Source organism: Eutrigla gurnardus (genome assembly GCF_963514095.1).
Source record: "Eutrigla gurnardus genome assembly, chromosome: 15".
Taxonomy (NCBI): Eukaryota; Metazoa; Chordata; class Actinopteri; order Perciformes; family Triglidae; genus Eutrigla; species Eutrigla gurnardus.
Window position 1 is genome coordinate 11763013 of NC_139938.1, and position 17703 is coordinate 11780715.

Here is a 17703-nt window from a genome sequence, read left to right on the forward strand (position 1 = left end):
AAAAAACCACATTTTCCCTCCAAAAAATTGGTGTTGATTTTTGTTGTCTTTCCTTTGTTTATCGAAGAGTAATTTGTCCATGTTGTTGTGTGACGGTATGAGCAGAACGGCATCGCCATCAGAGGAAATCTATTCATTTTGTCAACAAAACTCGATATTTTATTAATTGGCTAGTTTTTATCACCATCCAACATTTGCAGAAACTGACAAAACACACCGGTGATCCGGTGTAAATAAGATCATAGAGACCGTTGGGCTTCAATTATTAAATTACGGTTACCGTTTATTTATTCACACAAATCACTCCAACTTGCTCTGAAAAGACTATTCTGTTATTTTTTTAAACTCTCTTTTTTCACTTGATAGTGAACTAGACAGTTCTTGCCAATCCTGATTATATTTACGAATATTCGCCGCGATCGACTTACTGTGAGTGTTTGTGAAAGCCTATATCCTATATGATTAATTTCTGGTTCATCATTTCCGACAACACGCATTCATTTTAAATAAAAGGGTTAAATTCTGGTCTTGCGACGGCGGAGCTCCTGCTGGTTTTCATTCCAGATACTCGCTCAGGGGCTGAAAAGACGTGGGCTGCCAGGTGAAGCCAATTAATTGCAATTAACTTCTGCTTAGATAGAAAACCAGCAGCAGTTTGAGTAACGGCAGCCACGATTGAGACCCACTGACTCACATACAATACTTCTGTTCATCTACTTGTCATTGCTGACTGAACCAGATTGTAAAGACGGTCCCATCTTCGGATGCTTCTGAATCAGTACTTTTTCATGTCTTTCACTGTGAAATTAGAATTCATAGCCAATTACACTGATCAGTTCAGCTTGTCAGTGGCGCGCACTGTGTTGTCAATAGTCAGTGATCTTTTATATTCACGGCTCGTCCCCGGCCTGGCCCCAACCATGAACCCTCCCTCCATTCACTGGCACAACGTGACCATTGAAAGCTGATTAAGCACAGTCTTATCCAGTCCACCTGTTTTTAACAGGATCCAGTTTAATGGTAATAATCACCAGTGATCCAAATCTTTAGGCGACGACTGTTTAACATGCGCCCGCTGCGATTGGGAAAAAAACACACATTAAGTTGATCGTGGAGAAAGAAAGAAATACATGTTTTTATTTATTTGTCCTTTATTTATGCAGGGAGACCTTATGATTTATGATCATCTTAATTAAGATTATTTGATTGTCTTTTCTGTGATTTACAAATATTTTTTGGTTTCTGTTGAGTGCGATTTTTAAGCATATTTTGATGATTGTGGGTATTGTAGTTCATATCGTCCCCTCGTTGTGATGCTGTGGGCCGACTCAGACTGCAGGTAATTATTGGAAAACACTGGATTAGTTGTGGAAAATGAAAGTCCTGAGAGGATGGCCTTTCGTCTCAAGCAGCGAACAAGTTGCAGCGTGACGTGTTCGACTTTGCCAGCATCACACGTCCCGTGGTGTGACTATCGGGCGTGCACACATCGCCATGTGGACGCTGGAACAATTTATGATGCAGCCGCAGAGAGGAACGTTCCCTCTGAACCCAACCACATGTGGCCAAAAAAATCCATTCAAGCTAATCGACTAATATTGTTTCATTTTCAACATTCTCTGCCCAATTAAATCGGCTAGACTATCTAGAGAGGTCGTCATGTAAAGGCGTGCGTCGAAGGTCATATTTGGTAATAATGAGCTCGTGATCAGGGCAGCTCCTCCACATACTGATCTTTTCTTTTGTTGTAACCGTGCTGTGTTAAAGAAGAGCGCTGTGTGTTCGCTTTTAAGACTTACTTGTGAGGGGAAGCTTCAGATGTAAGGAGAAGGTCAAGCTTAATAAAGTGGGTTCTGGTTTAATGTCGAGAGGATAATAGATTGATCTCCGAGCACCAAGCTGACTTTTAACATGTTACGAGAGTTTGTCGGACATTTTACGGCTTAACTTCTTGTTGTTTCTCATCATGTGAACTTGCACTCTTACACTTCTGTTTTATATTTAGTTTTTATATTAACTCCCATGCCTACACAAGGTTATGATACAAAGAGATCAGTCCTTCATTTTGAAGTAATTGTGGGGTCAGTTATTCTATGATCATGTAGAGATGGAAATCACCACCTTCTTATATTATCTTATATTGAGTTATATTTTAAATACTGGGCCATGCAGTAGTCTGCAGTAGACTGTATAGTATAGATAGTAGTTGACTTATCCTCTAATCGATAAGCAGTAAAGTGTTTCAGCAGAGCAGTAATGTGTCATCCAATTTATTTTTTTTCTCTGTGAGTAACCGTCTAATGTTTAACATTGAAATCACACAATGAATACAACAAATCAATAAGATTTGGTCTGTTTACGAAAATGTGCAATGTGTCTGCACAATGTCCAAGTCTTGTAATGGTTAAAATGATCGAGGTCATGTCAATATGTGGCAGAAAGATGATTGCAGTCATTGCTTATGCATCGTACAATAAAAAGTATAGTGTAATGATTACTGCGATCATCAGCATATGTCGTATAATAAGTCAAGAAGGTAAACATTTTTGGAGTCGTATCCATATATCATATGGTAAATTGATAAATTAAAGATCCTCGAGGTCTTCAATATAAAATTGCAGAGGTCATCACCATATTTCGTACGATAAGTCGGCAAAAACGATTTGTGCAATAAAATTGATAACATAAAAATGACCAAGTTCATCACCATATAATGCATGATAAGTCTATAACGTAAAGTGATTGCGGTGATGGCCATATATTGTACAATAATTTTTGTGACAGACCGAATCACAACCACCACTTTATTGTCATCATCCTTCACCCTTGTTTTGGTTTCTTATCCCTTTGCCCTTGTGAATAAATGAAGGTAGTGAATGTGTTTTTTTTACCAGCATATCAAATATTTACAAGTAAATTTGTCTTGTTTTGGCCCCGTGGAACACTGATTCTTTTTGTTTGTTTTTTTGAATCAATCATTTTATAATTTGCAGCAACAGAGCAGTGGTGGCGAGTATCCCATTAAACTGTGAGCTGAATAACTGGTTGAAGTCCTTTTGTTCAGTGTTTACCTTGAAATGAGGATTGCTACTAAGATGACTTTTAACATTAGCTGTAAAGTTGACCTTGAATTATGAAGCTAACTTTGTTAGCAGCTTCACACCAGAATCCACATGGATCCAGATCCAGTAAGGGTGCTTGTGTTCATCAGATCCAAAGATGGCGACGGACAAAATGCCGGATTCAGGGCTTCAGAGCCCACGAACCAATCAAGTGTCCACTTCTTATATAACAATGCCAGTTTGCGGTGGGTTGGGAATATCTCGTGTGACGGCGTGTCGGTTGCAACCGTTATTTCTCTGAGCACTGGGTTGGACATGAGGGCCAGGTGTAGGACTAATCTTATTGGAGTGTCCTGTTCACTGGCATGTACTCGGCTCTGCTCTGCCAACTGGATTGGTGTGCTTGAGAGATTTTCTCAGAAAAGGTTACACATAATTGTTTTATGCTTTATTGGGTTAAATGTGTCTAATTGATTCAAAGGATACCTTTAATTGTGCATCTTGGAATAGGAGCGTATTCTTAGTTAAGTAAAACACAGCTTGTGTTTTTGAGGATTGTAAAGGAATGTCCCTTCGCAGCCAATTGTACCCGGCAATATCATTCTGCAACCTCGCTCAGCGAGTGTTAGGATGATTTTAAAAACTCAAAAGTAGGTCAGAGGGAGCATTATCAAAGGCAAAATGATAACAGAGATATGTCCTCTTCTTTTTCTGTCACTTAGCCCCCTGTCACACCATATTTCTCCAAATCATCCCAAATGACTCCGGGTGGAAAGAAAAAAAGCTGTACTCTTTTAACCCAATAAAGCCATCTTGCTGACTCACGGCTATAGCCTTCTTAGGTCCGATGCCAAGGATATTATGGAAATGATTCATTAAAGGCCAAGGTTTTTTAGCTGGTTTTATCCAGCTTTCAGGGCATCCTGACAGTGGGACATTTGATCTCAATTGCAAAGTGTCCCATTTCCTCTAGAACATCATCGCTGCAGTCTGCTTCAAGAGCCCAGCTCTGCCTTTTGGCGTGCCGGCTGCGGGGCAATCATCTGTTCCTATTTCCAGCGCCGGTGTTTACAAATGGAAAATGTGTGTTGTTTCGGGAGGGAAATGAGCACCATTTTGGACAGACGATGTAAGCAGAAGATTACCTTGGAGCCCAATAGAAATGAATGAGGTATAGATTGATGGCAGCCACGGCTCATTAACGAGGAAGTGTGTGTGTGTTTAATTGATGCACTAATTCTCAGCCACTCAGGAAATGGCCCTTGGGTGGGTCTTCCAAATGGTACACAAATATTTACTATGGACACAAACATTTTTGTGAGCACATCCATGGAGCCTGGACATGTCGGGTACAGGTCGGGTCTGTGATATATAGTGCAGTGATATCATCTGGCTACCCGGGCTGAATCCTCCGCCAGTCAGCTGGGCTCTGAACCGCTTAGATGACTCATCGGTGTGCATGAATTCCTCCGTGCTCTCTCTCGACCCCAAGAAGTCTTTGTACTGATGAGTACAGATGAAGTTAAAATCCGCCCCCGTGCTCCTCATCCAAGGCCAGATGCAGGCCAGGAACTCAAGCACTCTGGTCCCATTTTGTCCAAGTCTGAAACGTTGGCGTTCAGTCATCACACACTGTTCCTCACACGCAAGTGCTCCGAGTTCTTCCCAACGGATCGCCTGTGCTACTTTAACACTAGACGCTTCTGACTTCTCCACATCCGTGTATCACATTTCCCTTTTATGTGGGGGTACGTCCACAGATTTCTGTGTGTGCACATGGAGGCATGTGTGCCGTGCATGACTTGTTTGGTCAATGCATCCTTCGAAGTGGGTCAGAGCGCCCTAGTTCTGATCGCGTGGGCGTGCATGTGCCTGTGTATTGCATTTCATTGTTATTTTGTCCTGATTGACTTATCTGCAGAAACATGTTCTTGCTGTGGCTCTCCCGCTGTTCAGGAGCATGTTGTTCTCTTGTTTACCTCTCTCTCAAGGTGAACCAGAGCTTTTAATTCAACTTTCCTCCGGTGCACTCGTTGACTCGTTGGAAGGCTTGTAGCAACCGCGTTTGGTCAGGTAGCTTATGTTTTGTCTTATTTAATCATGTCAGGCCATATTGGATTTACAAATAGCGGTCACGCCGCATGTGTAAGTGAGCTACCCTGTTGAGTATGTGCAGCATAGCTGGGCTGCAGATTACATGATATAATAGTGTTTAGGCATCGCCTCTCCTTTTAAATTCCTTTAACCTTGACTCCCCTTAAATGCACGGAGAACACATCTGCCAGGCTGGTGTCAGACATTAGTAATACACACCGCTTGGGCAGCATTGTCACTTTTTATTAACGCCCAGAGCTTTGCATGGACACCAGCTGTTGCGTCAAGTGGAAAAGCCTTGGCGGGATGAATGACCTTGACTTTAACTGCCACTCCTGCGGCTCTTCCCCTTTTTAATTCTTTTGTTTGGTCTCATACATTTTAAATGGCTTAAATGGATTACCATCCCAGACAATGAAGGTCATTGAGGAAGTCCATTTTTTTAAGATAAAAAAAAAAAAAGGCTGTGTTACCAGCAAGTGTGTGTAGTTGGTGTAATGTGGAGGTCAGTGGAGGGGTTGAAGGTCACATATTGAGATCGGCCTCCTGGTAATTTAATGCGACTCAAGCTGCAACTGAGAGTGCAGTGAAATTTCCTGTTCCGAGTGTCTTTAAGCACAAGAGGAGCAAAAACAGAGTGAGAGATAGAGGAAGAGGCCGAGCAGCCAGGGGATGATGACGCTTTCACCCCTCCCCATCACTTGCCCTCCCTCTGCCACGTACATGGCCGACCGTAGGGGTAAAAATCACTTTAGAATGGTGCCTGCTCTGTCATTGGCTGACATTGTCAAGGATAATGGATAATCACCACAGAAACCGTAGAGCAGCTCATTGGTGCTGTGGTGTCTCACGGTGGGGGGGGGGGGGGGGGGGGGGGGGGCGGAGGTCAGGCTTTTTGGGTGCCACCACCAATGAGATGACATGTTAACAGATGTGTAAGGTCATTTTCAATGTATACACCGGGGGAGATAATGTAATAGTAATGCACACATCACACGTTCTGAGAGAGGAGAGGATGAGGGCTCCGTACAGAGGACGGCTTTCCCTATATTAAGGTCATTTATTTGTTCGCCGAGCTCTGTCACTGAGGGGAACATTTTTTTTCTTGCCCTTGCTGTAGCGGGACTTTTTGACACCAAGTCTGTCATTCCATGTCTCTCAAGAGCCTGAAGGTCCCCACTATCTTTACAGAGTTCTTCTGTATTGTATGTGAAGTAGTGAATGCAGCAGCTCTGGTCTATGTAATGCAGTGGCATAGGGCTGCCTTCTCTGTCTGTGTTAATTTTCTTTGAACAAAACATTGGACAAGGTCAGCTGTAATCCAAAGGTTCGCTGCAGAGAGATTACCAAACTGTTGAAACCGTGTGTTTCTTGCCCATTTCCATTTTTTTCTCTCTCTCTAACTGTACTCTGCCAAGCTACGTTGAAGGTAAACATGTGTACATGTGTACTGTGCTGATCAAACGTGGTGTTACAGGGCATTCTGTTATAATTGCACTAAGCTCACTGGTGGGAAACTAGCCCTAATCCTGAGCATCTAAGATTAGCATGACAGCAGACGTCAGATGGCCCAGTATGACCAGGTTGGCTTTTGTTCTTGTCAGATTTAGGTCATCAGCTTTAAAATGGCCTCGAACTGTAATTGACGTTGATGGGCCAATCTCAGTTAATTCATTCTATACCATCTTGCACCTTGTGTTCCAGCAGCTACTCAGACTTTGCGCCCTGATCAATTTAAATCCAGCTTTTAATCCCAGCTCATTTTCAAGGTGGCATTAAAGGTGCAACCTTGTTGCCCTTACTGTCATGACAACCTGTGGACCTTGGCCACGGGGATGGACTTCAGCCTGATTAGAAGTCTGCTGCCTTGTTGTTTTGGGTCCTGGCTGCTGCTCTCTGTGAAGTATTTAGGCTGCTGGCCGCACGGGTTGCCATGGCCTTTCGTCATAATCAGGGGCTGCTGTCCTGTTGTGTGACCCGCTATGTCGGTCCACTCAGCGGACACCAAAGGTGAGGACGACACCGGGAAAGGACACGGACAGCAGCTGAGGCGAGGTGGAAGCTCTGTATTAATTAACCTTTATGGGATGCGGCCAGGACTGTCGGAGGTGTCCTGTATCCACGGAAACCACACTGACAGGGTTCAGAGCAGAGGTCTCCCAGGGCAGTGCCGCTGACACTGTCATGGCAACTGGCACAATGCTCACCCCGGTGTCACCGACTCTGCCCTCCTGACAGTGGTGTGGTGTGACAGGTGCACCTGATCCTTAAGCCACCCCCACTGCTCAAAACACACACACACACACACTTGAGAGTGGAGTACAGCTTGTCTGTTAGCTCTATCCTTGCTGCGTTTCTTCACTGCCTTACACTGAACCCATAAACACGAGTCGCGTCAAGTCACTTCATGTTTTGCTTTAGTCTGCGATTTAAAAACAATTCAGGCTCAAAAGCTTTTCAAGGTAACACAGCTGGCCAGGTGTTAAACTCAATGCAGGGTGAGACTGAGGCACCCCACCAGTTTTCTCTCCATCTGTGTAAGAGTATGCATGCACACGTATGTGTGTCATCCGTGTGTTTAGACATGCATGCTGTAATGCTTCCTTGTGTGCATGTGGGTGAGTGGGTGGCTCCTGCTTCGTGTAGGGGGTTGCGTTGTGGGAGATGCAGCTCAAGTGCATAAGGGGCAGGGGGTGGTGGTGTGTGTGTGTGTGGGGGGGGGGGGGGGGGGGGGGAGAATAATCCACTGAAATGACAAGCTGCATAAGAAATTATTCACAGCTCTCACAAGGCCCTTCACTTTTGAAAGACATCGCTGTGAGGGGCTTATAGCTCAAGACCTGAATGTTTTCAAGGTAGTGGGCTTGAATTTTCAATTTGGATCCAATCAGGCCTAATCTACATTTGTCGTCTGTTGGGTGGCTGTGAGGGGAGAGTGCAGAGAGGAGCTGGAGCCGTGTGCAGTCAATCTGAAATGTTGCTAAGTAACAGAGATGGCAGACAAGGTGGTGAAATGAATGTGATATAGTGCTGTGCAAATCCCTGCTTCTAACACGGTTTCTCATTTTTCTTCTTTCTTTCTTCACCCCCCATCCCCCCCCCCCTCCCCCTTTTCTCTCTCACTCACTCCCATAGGTCCCCCATGTGAGATCTGCAAAGCTGAAAGGCGCCACTGACAGGACCACAGCCAGGCCTTAGAACAGACATCCCAAACATCCACAGCCACGGAATGTGTCAACATCTTTGTGGTGAAATCCCGCTGACTCCTCGCTTGCTACTCGCATAAGCCTGGATCTGGGCCTTCTGGGATCCTTCAGGGTTGAAAGGCACAAAACAATGGCTGGGGGGCCCACCTGCCCCAGATTGCCTCCAACCATGGTCACTGTGTCACCACAGTGCTGACTGTGCCCACTACGGAAAGGGATCACATCTGGTCAGTGCATCCGTCAGCCCGCTGTGCACTTGCCTGCCTTCTTTTTGGTATTTAGGACGTACATGCCACTGTCAACCAGATGACCTAGTGGACATTTGTTTACCAGTAGCAGTACTGAACCATACGAGGGGGTCCTAGTATTGAACATGACTCATGGGGAGGAGCCTGGCCCTGAGACACACAAGGATTCAGCTGTTCTAACTTATCTGGAAGGTTTACTGATGCATCCAGTGGTAGCCGGGCCTGGGGCCACGGCGAGCGGGAGGTCTGAGGCTGCCCACAGCAACCAGGAGCAGGGTGACAAGGTGGGCGGGACTTTCCAACTGCCCAACCATGGACCCACAGCTCCCAAGACTGGAACCAACGGGCCCACACTGGGTTCTTCGCAGCACCTGAAGAAGGCCCGCCTACTGCGCTCTGGAACCTGGAATGATCCGGGGAACCAGCGGATGACTTCACCCCCAATGGAGCTGAATGGCCAAGGGGGAAGCCTGCAAAATGGAACACTAGAGGGATCTCCTCATGCTGGGGAGAGCACCCTGTTGGCTTCCTTGCTTCAGTCATTCAGCTCACGGCTTCAGAGTGTGGCAATGTCTCAGCACACTAATAAACCCCCCAGTGAGTGTTCCTCTCCCTCCAAGGCACTGCCGGTAGACAAAGAGCCACTTCCTGTGTATGGGACAGCTTCAAGCCGCTTGAAGGGCCTAATGAGGAAGAGCAAACTTCAAAATCACAGCAACACACCTTACAGTCGCCGAGGACACAATCAGGACAGACCCCCAGAATCCCCTCAGTCAGCACACAGTGCCACGCCTCCCTCTGCCCCAACAACTGCTGAATCAGTGTCCTGTGCAGAGCGTCTGAAGGCGGTGGCCAACATGGTGAAAATCCGTTCGAGTCCAGCACCTTCACCCAAGCCCAGTGTGGCCTGCAGTCAGCTAGCCCTGCTGCTTTCCAGTGAAGCTCACCTCCAGCAGTATTCCAGGGAGCATGCACTCAAAGCTCAGCTCTCAGCAAGATCTGCCAGCGAGAGGCTAGCTGCCATGGCAAACCAGCAGCACGGCCAGGACAACAGGCCTCCTAGTGTAGGCGGGACACTGCCTGGAGCCCCAGACACACTAAGCTCCTTAGCAACCCAAAATGGAATGACAACAACAACTACAATAACAACAACACTCCCTCGAACGGCCCTGTCCAGTCCACAGAGCCCCTCTTTGCTGCGTGGCCACAGCCAAAGCTCCCCGCCCACTCCCCCACATGCTCCAAACCCCACTCTCAGCCAACCACCGAGGGAGAAACGAGGCTTTGACTCACGCCCAACCCGTCCCCCGCAGACATGCAGCAGCTTGCTGCTGCTGCTACTCAACAACCACAACAACCAGAAGCAGCTGACCAAGAATGGGCACCTGGAGGACAGCTGTGGCATCCTGCCACCAAGCGGCTCATCTTCAGTGACATCGGACAGCGAGTGCTCCTTCCAGGAGAGGAGCCTGGCCAAGGACAGCAGTGATGCAGAAAGTTCCTACTCAAGTTCCTCTCCCATTGACCTCTCCATGAGAAGCCGAGCCAGTACACAAGACACGGGGCCCAAAACCACCACCCCTTCTTCCTCCTTTTCCTCTTCCACTTCAACCCTCTCTTCTTCCACCACAATGTGTTCCTCCACCCCAGTTGCATTTTCTCCTCAACCTTCAGCTCAACCCTCCACCTCAACCTTTTCACCATCTTCTACTGTTGTCTCCTGTGTTTCCACTGCTATTTCTTCATCTTCCTCCTCTATCTCTACCTCTTCCCTGGATAAACTCACAGAATCTTTAATCAACAAGTGGAAGCCAGAGCCATCAGGATCAAAGGTGTGCAAGAGCAAGGAGACTGAAATGAACCAGGACCTAAAATCACACTCTAAGGTCACACTTATGCAGCTTCTTCTTGAGCGCAGAAATAACGATATGGTTAATAAAAGTGTAGGCAACCAGGAATCGCCACTTGATATAACTATGGCCACTATGTCTCGAGGCCAACCAAAAGGACTTGTGCCCTGGGAGGAGACCAGGACAAAAAGCCCCATAGATAGACCTGTGGTCCCAGCCCAGCCCCAATACCAACTAAGCCGGGATCCTAGCGGTGGACTATCCCCGTACTCCTACCCCTCCCCCCATGTCCAGTCCAGTCCATTGGATTTGTGTAAATCTAAAGCCTTCCCTGCTGAGAAGGCTTCAGAGCCTGCCTTCAGTGCCAGTAAACTGTTACAAAATCTGGCTCAGTGTGGCACAGCCTCCTCCTCCCCACCCATCCCCTCCAGCAGAGGGCTGGGTCAGGAGCATGACACCAGCAGGCCCCTTGCCCTTTTGGAAAGGCTCAATGCTCCAATCCACAGGACCACCACCACTCCACTCTCGGACGGACCCTCAGGCAGTGGCACACCTTTCAGTCAGAAGGACGCTTCTCCTCCTTCAACGCAGATTGAGAACCTTCTAGAAAGGCGCACTGTGCTGCAGCTCCTTCTAGGAACAGGCTCGGCCACAGTCAGCCGCAAGGACAGGCCCAGTGGCAGCGGCAGGAGGAGTGTGGAGGTTGGAGGGGGCTGCTACGAGATGGTCCCTGGTGCTTCCATTGCCTGTGACAGCTCCAATGGGCCCCCTTTGGACATAAAGGTTAAAACGGAGTTCACGGAGGAGATGGGACCGTCCTTGGCCATGCCTGAGGAGCCGATTGGCAGAAAGAGGCCTAGTGGCTATGAGAAGAATAGCCCCCTCTCGGATTCTCAGCAGGACTTAAAAACAGAACCACGGCCTGCAGAGGTCATAGCAAAATATGGCCTCCTCAGCCAGCTGCTCAAACAACAGACTGCTACTTACTATACCAGTTCTGCTATGCAGGCTGAGTCACAGCCCAGGCAGGTTAAAGAGGAACAGAGGGAGTATCCAAGCCCCAGTCCTAAGAAGAGACGCCTCTGCTCTGATCGGACTGATGGCTTGAATCAGACCAGCTGTCCAAGAGCAGTGGACGCTGGTGACATAAACATTTTTGCATCTTCTTCTGTTCAGGAAGAGCCTGAGCAGCAGAGGAATGTGAAGGAAGAGGAGGCTCCACCAAGGAGCCCACCAAGTGAAACCTTCACCAGGGAGAGTCGGGGTTTCAATGTGCTCAAACAGCTGCTGCTCTCTGACAACTGCCTGAAGGAGCTGTCCCAGCAGCCCCGGGGGACACCCAGTCCTTCCACCCTGCAGACCAATGGCAAGGCCAACGGCAGCATTCTCAGTCAGCCTGCCCATAATCACAGCTTTGTCCACCTGCCTGGCTGGCAACCCCATGCTTCCCTTAACTCAGGGCTTCCCACTCATCTCAAACCACTGCCCACCCCCCCTGCAGGTAACAGCCCTATCCGAACCCCCTGGAGTCGCCACCCCTCTCCATGGCCAGTCACTCAAAAACGGGACCCCCCTACTCTAGTCAAACAGGAGCCCGAGAGCCCAGTGAGATGGAGTAGTCAGGAGAACGAGGAGGAGGAGGAGGAGGAGGAGGGTTGTGACTCAAACCTGGACTCTCCACGGCTCTCGCGTTCCAACCCCATACTGTATTACATGCTGCAGAAGGGCAGCATTCAGCTGAGAAAGGAGGTGCGGGATCAGGCTGAGGGAACCCACTCTGCGGTCAGAGTTAAAGAAGAGCCAATCAGTGACATGCATGCTTATGAACACAGTCTGAGCTCCATCCCGCAATCACCGAACCACAATGACAAGCACAGCCAGGAGAGCCATGGGCTGAGCCAATCATATGAGTAGAAGTTGTATCAACTACAGAAAAATATAAAGCGGAATCGAATTCATTGACTCTTTTTTTTTTCTCTCCCTTTTTTAATGACTTGCCAAATTGGTTTGATGGGACAGATAACAAAGAATTCAAACATGACTTTATTTCTTTTTTTTTCTTCTTCTTTTTTTTTTTGAATAGAGCAAATTAAAATGCATACTTGCATTGTTTCTCAATTTTTAATAGTGACGTCATGGAATGGTACAAAACAGGTTTATCTCGGCAAATGTCTAATTGATTCAACCAAAACGGACACAAATTGAACCATCAGTGATTATCGTCCACTACATATTTCATTTAGTCAATTATGAAGTCCTCCTTTACAATTTGGTCTTTTTTTTTTTTACACCTAATATTTGTATCTGAATTTTACACATATCACTATTCCATGTCCCTTTTGTTGCCTGCCATAAAACATTGAGGAAGAACATTTCAGGCAACATTTATTATTGATGTCTCCAAAAATGTTAGCTCTCAGATCAGTGGACATTTATTTATTTTCCCCATCAGAACATTTTCCGATAAGACAGAGTCCCATCAATTTTAGATAAGATTCCAAATAAAGTCATTCTCGAGCCGACACGGCATTCTATTACAACAATGTACATGATAAATTCATTGAAAGGAGGACCTTGAACACAATATTCACTCTGCGGTGGCTCCAGTGTGGATCCTACCATGATGAATGCTTTGTCTTGCTTTTCCTCAAGATTCACAGTGTGCTATAATTACCGATGGAGGGAGAATACAGCAACGGAGGTTTGAATAGTCACAATTCATTGAGTTACGCTTTCATTTGAATGGAACTTTTAAGGGCAATATTCGACAGTGCAAATTCAGGGTGTTGTGTTTGCAGATTGTGCAGTTTTGAGCAGATGGGTCAACAGAGCGCGTGTGGTGCTTACAGTTGAGCAACAGTGTGTAAACAGGTTTCTAGAGCAACAGTTAAAAGGCTGAGAAACGTATCTCACCATCCTGGGTAAACCCCCCTCCCACCACTTCACTTCATGCACACAAAGACCTAAAAGTGTGAAGCACATTGCTTTTTCTTTTCATTTCATATAAAGGACCACCTAGAGTTTGCACTATCGAAGCCGGGTCCTCTATGTCCTTTTCAAAAATAATTTAATGGCATGTAATAAAAAAAAAAAATGTCAGTATTGTTATCTGTTGAGAATTTGACAGTTTGTGCTATTTTTTTTTTTTTTTTTTTTTTTTCTTTTTCATCATTTCTTTAACTGTTGTGGTTTATGGACATCTTTTATTGTTTTTGTGGCAGGCTCTTAACTCATAAAATGTCAAAAGAAATGCATGGTAATTAAGAGAAGACCACGGGTACATCTTTGTTTTTCAAAGCAGCTGGATATGTGTACCTGCCCCCAGTAATCACCACAGCGTTTGGTGTCTTGAGGGATATCTGCTATCTAGCTCCTTATTTTGATTGTACTGTATTGTTTTCGGTTAACGTCACACACTGCTTTATCCATTTAGTCTTGTGATCTTTTTAATACATATACCTATGAAGTACGTCTCTTGGATTATTAATACATTTTCACAATGGTTAAATATATTTGTGTAAATAGTACTTTCAGTATGAAAGATGACTATTTTGTAATGTTTAAGAAAAGATATTACCCTAGTTTTTAATGCCCTGATATGTAAATATGAATTATATGCGTACAAGTGTACATACAAAGGCAGAGGATGCTATGCCCATCTTTTTTTGGTTGGTTTGTTCTTTGCATGTGTCTCTATGTGGTAAATGATAATCTATCCTGCGCTGTGTTGTGTAATAATGTCTGACTCTCCTCACTGCTGCCTGTTGCATGCAGACGCATGGGAACTACCTGTGTATCCCTACTGGTGATGGGGGAAAATGTCAAGTCTTAAAGTAGGTCTTTTTTATCACAGAGAGGTCCGTTTAGAATAAGAACAGTCCCTTAATAACCACAGACTGTCGGAGCAAGTTGATTTGAAACGTGTGAAAAATAAACGTGCATTGAATATTTTTGTGATTTTCTTTTCTGTTACTGGTTAACAAAGCTCTGTGAAAGAGCTCGGGGCTACTGTGGGGGGATTGACGTACAATCATAGATCTGCATTGTGCATCTAAGACATACATTTGTAGCAGCAAATATATATATATATATATATATATATATATATATATATATATATATATATATATATATATATTAAAAAAAAGATGTTTCATTTTTTTCACGTGAAGACCTGAAACATAATTTCATTTTTTATGTTTTCATTTTTTGGTGTTCATTTGCACTGATATCTCAAAAATAAAGTACTAAAATGCATGACCTCGTATGAATGTGTTCCTCTTTTTCTAGTTTGCCATTCAGAAATGTGTTGGGGTTTGGTCTTCCTATGCACACATGCGGGCAAGACTATTTATATATCGTGTAAGATGAAATCTGGGGCCACCATATAACACATTATTATCATTCTTAAGAATGATATTCTCTTGTTTGTTCATGTGAGTGGTCACTTTCACAGTCAACCAGGAGAAATGTGTAAGCCTGATCAATAAAATTCTGGTGCACGATAAAGTCTAGAAATGTGACGAGTCACCAATAGGGACATTTAGGCAGAACACATCCCAATATCTGTCATGCCTCACAATAAAGAACATTGCTATTTAAAAGGGACATCAAAGCCAAACTGCACTTTGTGTAATCAAAGACAGTATTAAAGTGGAGTGAGAGGATGTCCTGTATTTGCTCTAAAGCGTCTTCTCCTGAGTTGGCTTCTCTTCACTACAGTGCTGAGTCTTAACAAAGGCAGGAAAGACACTGAAAGGAGGGAGGACGCGTGGAGGTCACCAGATGTACGCTCAATACCCAAGGACGCGCTCAAAATGGAACATTTTGGAACTTTTATTTAGCACCTCAAATAGATGTCACTGCACAGTCAATGCCGAAGCTTCTTTCTCCTGTTCAGTGCATAAAGTTGTCCATTTTGCAATCATTATCGTGGACGTGAGGAAAGCAGCCTGAAGCGTCAGACTTCCTAAAGGTGAAGAGGAGTTCAAGCTAAACTTCCCCTTGCTCTGTATTTGAATATGTGAACAGACGTCTTTTTGTCTGCAATGCACTTTTAAAAAACGCAGCGCCGTTCCCCAGCCCTGACTTCCCTTTTATTTAATACTCCCCATGACTGACTGCACTCTCTTTAAACTCCCAGTAACCTTTCCCCTCCGTGAACTTCTCCATTTCAAGATTCTTATCAAGGCTGAACCGCCAGTAACCTCTTGATTTCCTCCGACTGCTGAAGTAGCGGCGAACATAAAGGAGGGAGTCGCAAGTTTAAGCTGAGGTCAAGGTGTAAAACTTGACAATCGGCCGTTTGTCTGTGGCTTCACTCTTTGATTTCCTGACCTCAGCATGAGGCCAAAAGGATGTGAGCGTTGAACACCAGGCCAAGGACTCGCAAGTCCCACAACAGGCATTTCACAGTCATGAGGCCTTCCAAAACCATTTCCTGCCCTTACAGATGCTCAGACAAACAATTTAATGGCCGCACTTAACCAGCTCGATCGGGGGGCTTATCTACATGGGAACACATGAAGAGTTGAGAACAGTAGATTTGAGTGGTAATGAGATCCTCTCTTGTTAGGTGCCTTGTTTATTCACATGGAGGCCATACAGAGCTCACCCTTGTCACTAGTTGTCATGGTGATTGGTGTGATAAATACGCTCACAGATGTTCAATCACCCTCTCCTCAAGCAAGTGTTTGAACGTTGAGCACATGGTTTGACCTCACATGTTATGTAAACACACACACACACACACACACATAAAAATAAATATACTTTGGTGTTTTACGTATATTTACATTTTCAGCAGTATATTACATATACTTACAAAGTAATGTAGTATCTGGAAGTATTTTTTTTTTCATAATTACGCTTAACACAAGTTCTATAAATATATAAGACATATATAGAAAATATACTTTATTGAAAGGTATGGCTAATTACTAAATAAATATATATATTTTAAGTATTTACTCAAAATGATTAATGTAACAATGCACTGGAAGCATATTTTAAAAAGGAGGTAATTCATTGGAATAAGCCAGAAGTATAATTGAGCAAAACAAGTATATATTAATGGGATTACATATTAGCAAGAGACTCAATACATTTTTTATGTACTTGTACTTTAATGTCATTAATCAAGCATAGTAGTAGATACACTGCCATATGTCTACACATTTCAGCTCCTAAAAGTTCACAAAATACACTGCAATTGTGCTTTTCTATTATTTGAATTAAATTAAAATAGGATTTGTTGTCAACAAAAGTTAACTAATCATTAACCCACAAGAAGTATACTGATGATTAGTACACTCTAATCTAAAAAAAAATACCAGGCCTTATTAAGAACAAGCTTTGACTTCTGTACTTTGACTTGAAGCGATGCCTCTGCAGTTCACACAAACATCAGACAACAATAAAGAGGTCAAAGCAAACACCTGGGAAAGTCTGAGAAAGGAGGTCAAACTGGTTTATTTTCCCAACCTTATACTGGTCCCCCCAGTGGGGACTGTGCTTTTGAAGATGTACCTCTTTGTGAAGTCTGTTCCTTAACCCCCGGGGTCATGACCTTCTATCTCCCCCTCCTTTGCCCTGACCTGGCTGATCCTGTTTCCCGGGACAGGATCAACTGTTGGCCTGCAGCTGTGAACTCCCCCCCCACACACACACACACACACACACACACACACACACCACCACCCACCTTCCTCCCCCCCCTCCCTCCCTCCTCTCTCCAGCGTTACATTCTTCTGACATTTGTGTAAATATGACAAGTGGCAGCACAGCTTAAGTCCTGTCTTTCCCGTAATACCTGATAACCTCTTGACCCCTGCTACTTCCCATGGCCTCCTTGAAACGCTTATTAGTCAGAAATGACTGAGCTCTCTTTGCGGTAAGAGTGGAAACAGTAAGTCAAAGGGAAACGTCTGTTTACTCCACTAGAGAGCCAACAGGAAGTGCAGGTTTTTCTTTTTTAACAGTTGCTGAGATCAATGCTGGCCGTCCTGTGAAGGTTCCTTATTGGTGACCATGTGCATGCATGTAAACACAGCCGATGCAATATTCATGATGAGTGAGAGTCCCTGCGGGCCACAGTGCAGCCTGTCAGCTTGAGGGATCTTGGCTGACACGGCATGGAAGAACATGGATGATATTTGCCCTGTCAGATGAGCACAAGGGTAAATGTTTTACAAAGTGGCTAGGGAGAACCAGCAATGTCAAGTCTGCTAATGTCTCCTACCTC

The 17703-nt window shown here is 44.9% G+C and overlaps 1 protein-coding gene across 3 annotated transcripts in view; it reads left to right on the forward strand.

Moving 5' to 3' along the window:
* nrip1b (nuclear receptor interacting protein 1b) overlaps positions 1–14572 on the forward strand; it is a 37901-nt gene extending 23329 nt beyond the window's left edge. For all 3 annotated transcript variants that reach the window (XM_084029075.1, XM_084029077.1, XM_084029076.1), the window contains exon 2: positions 8292–14572. In XM_084029075.1, the coding sequence (XP_083885201.1) occupies positions 8736–12374 (3639 nt within the window). In that variant the 5' untranslated portion in view covers positions 8292–8735 and the 3' untranslated portion in view covers positions 12375–14572. The remainder of the gene's footprint in view (positions 1–8291) is intronic.
* The last annotated feature ends 3131 nt before the right edge of the window (positions 14573–17703 follow it).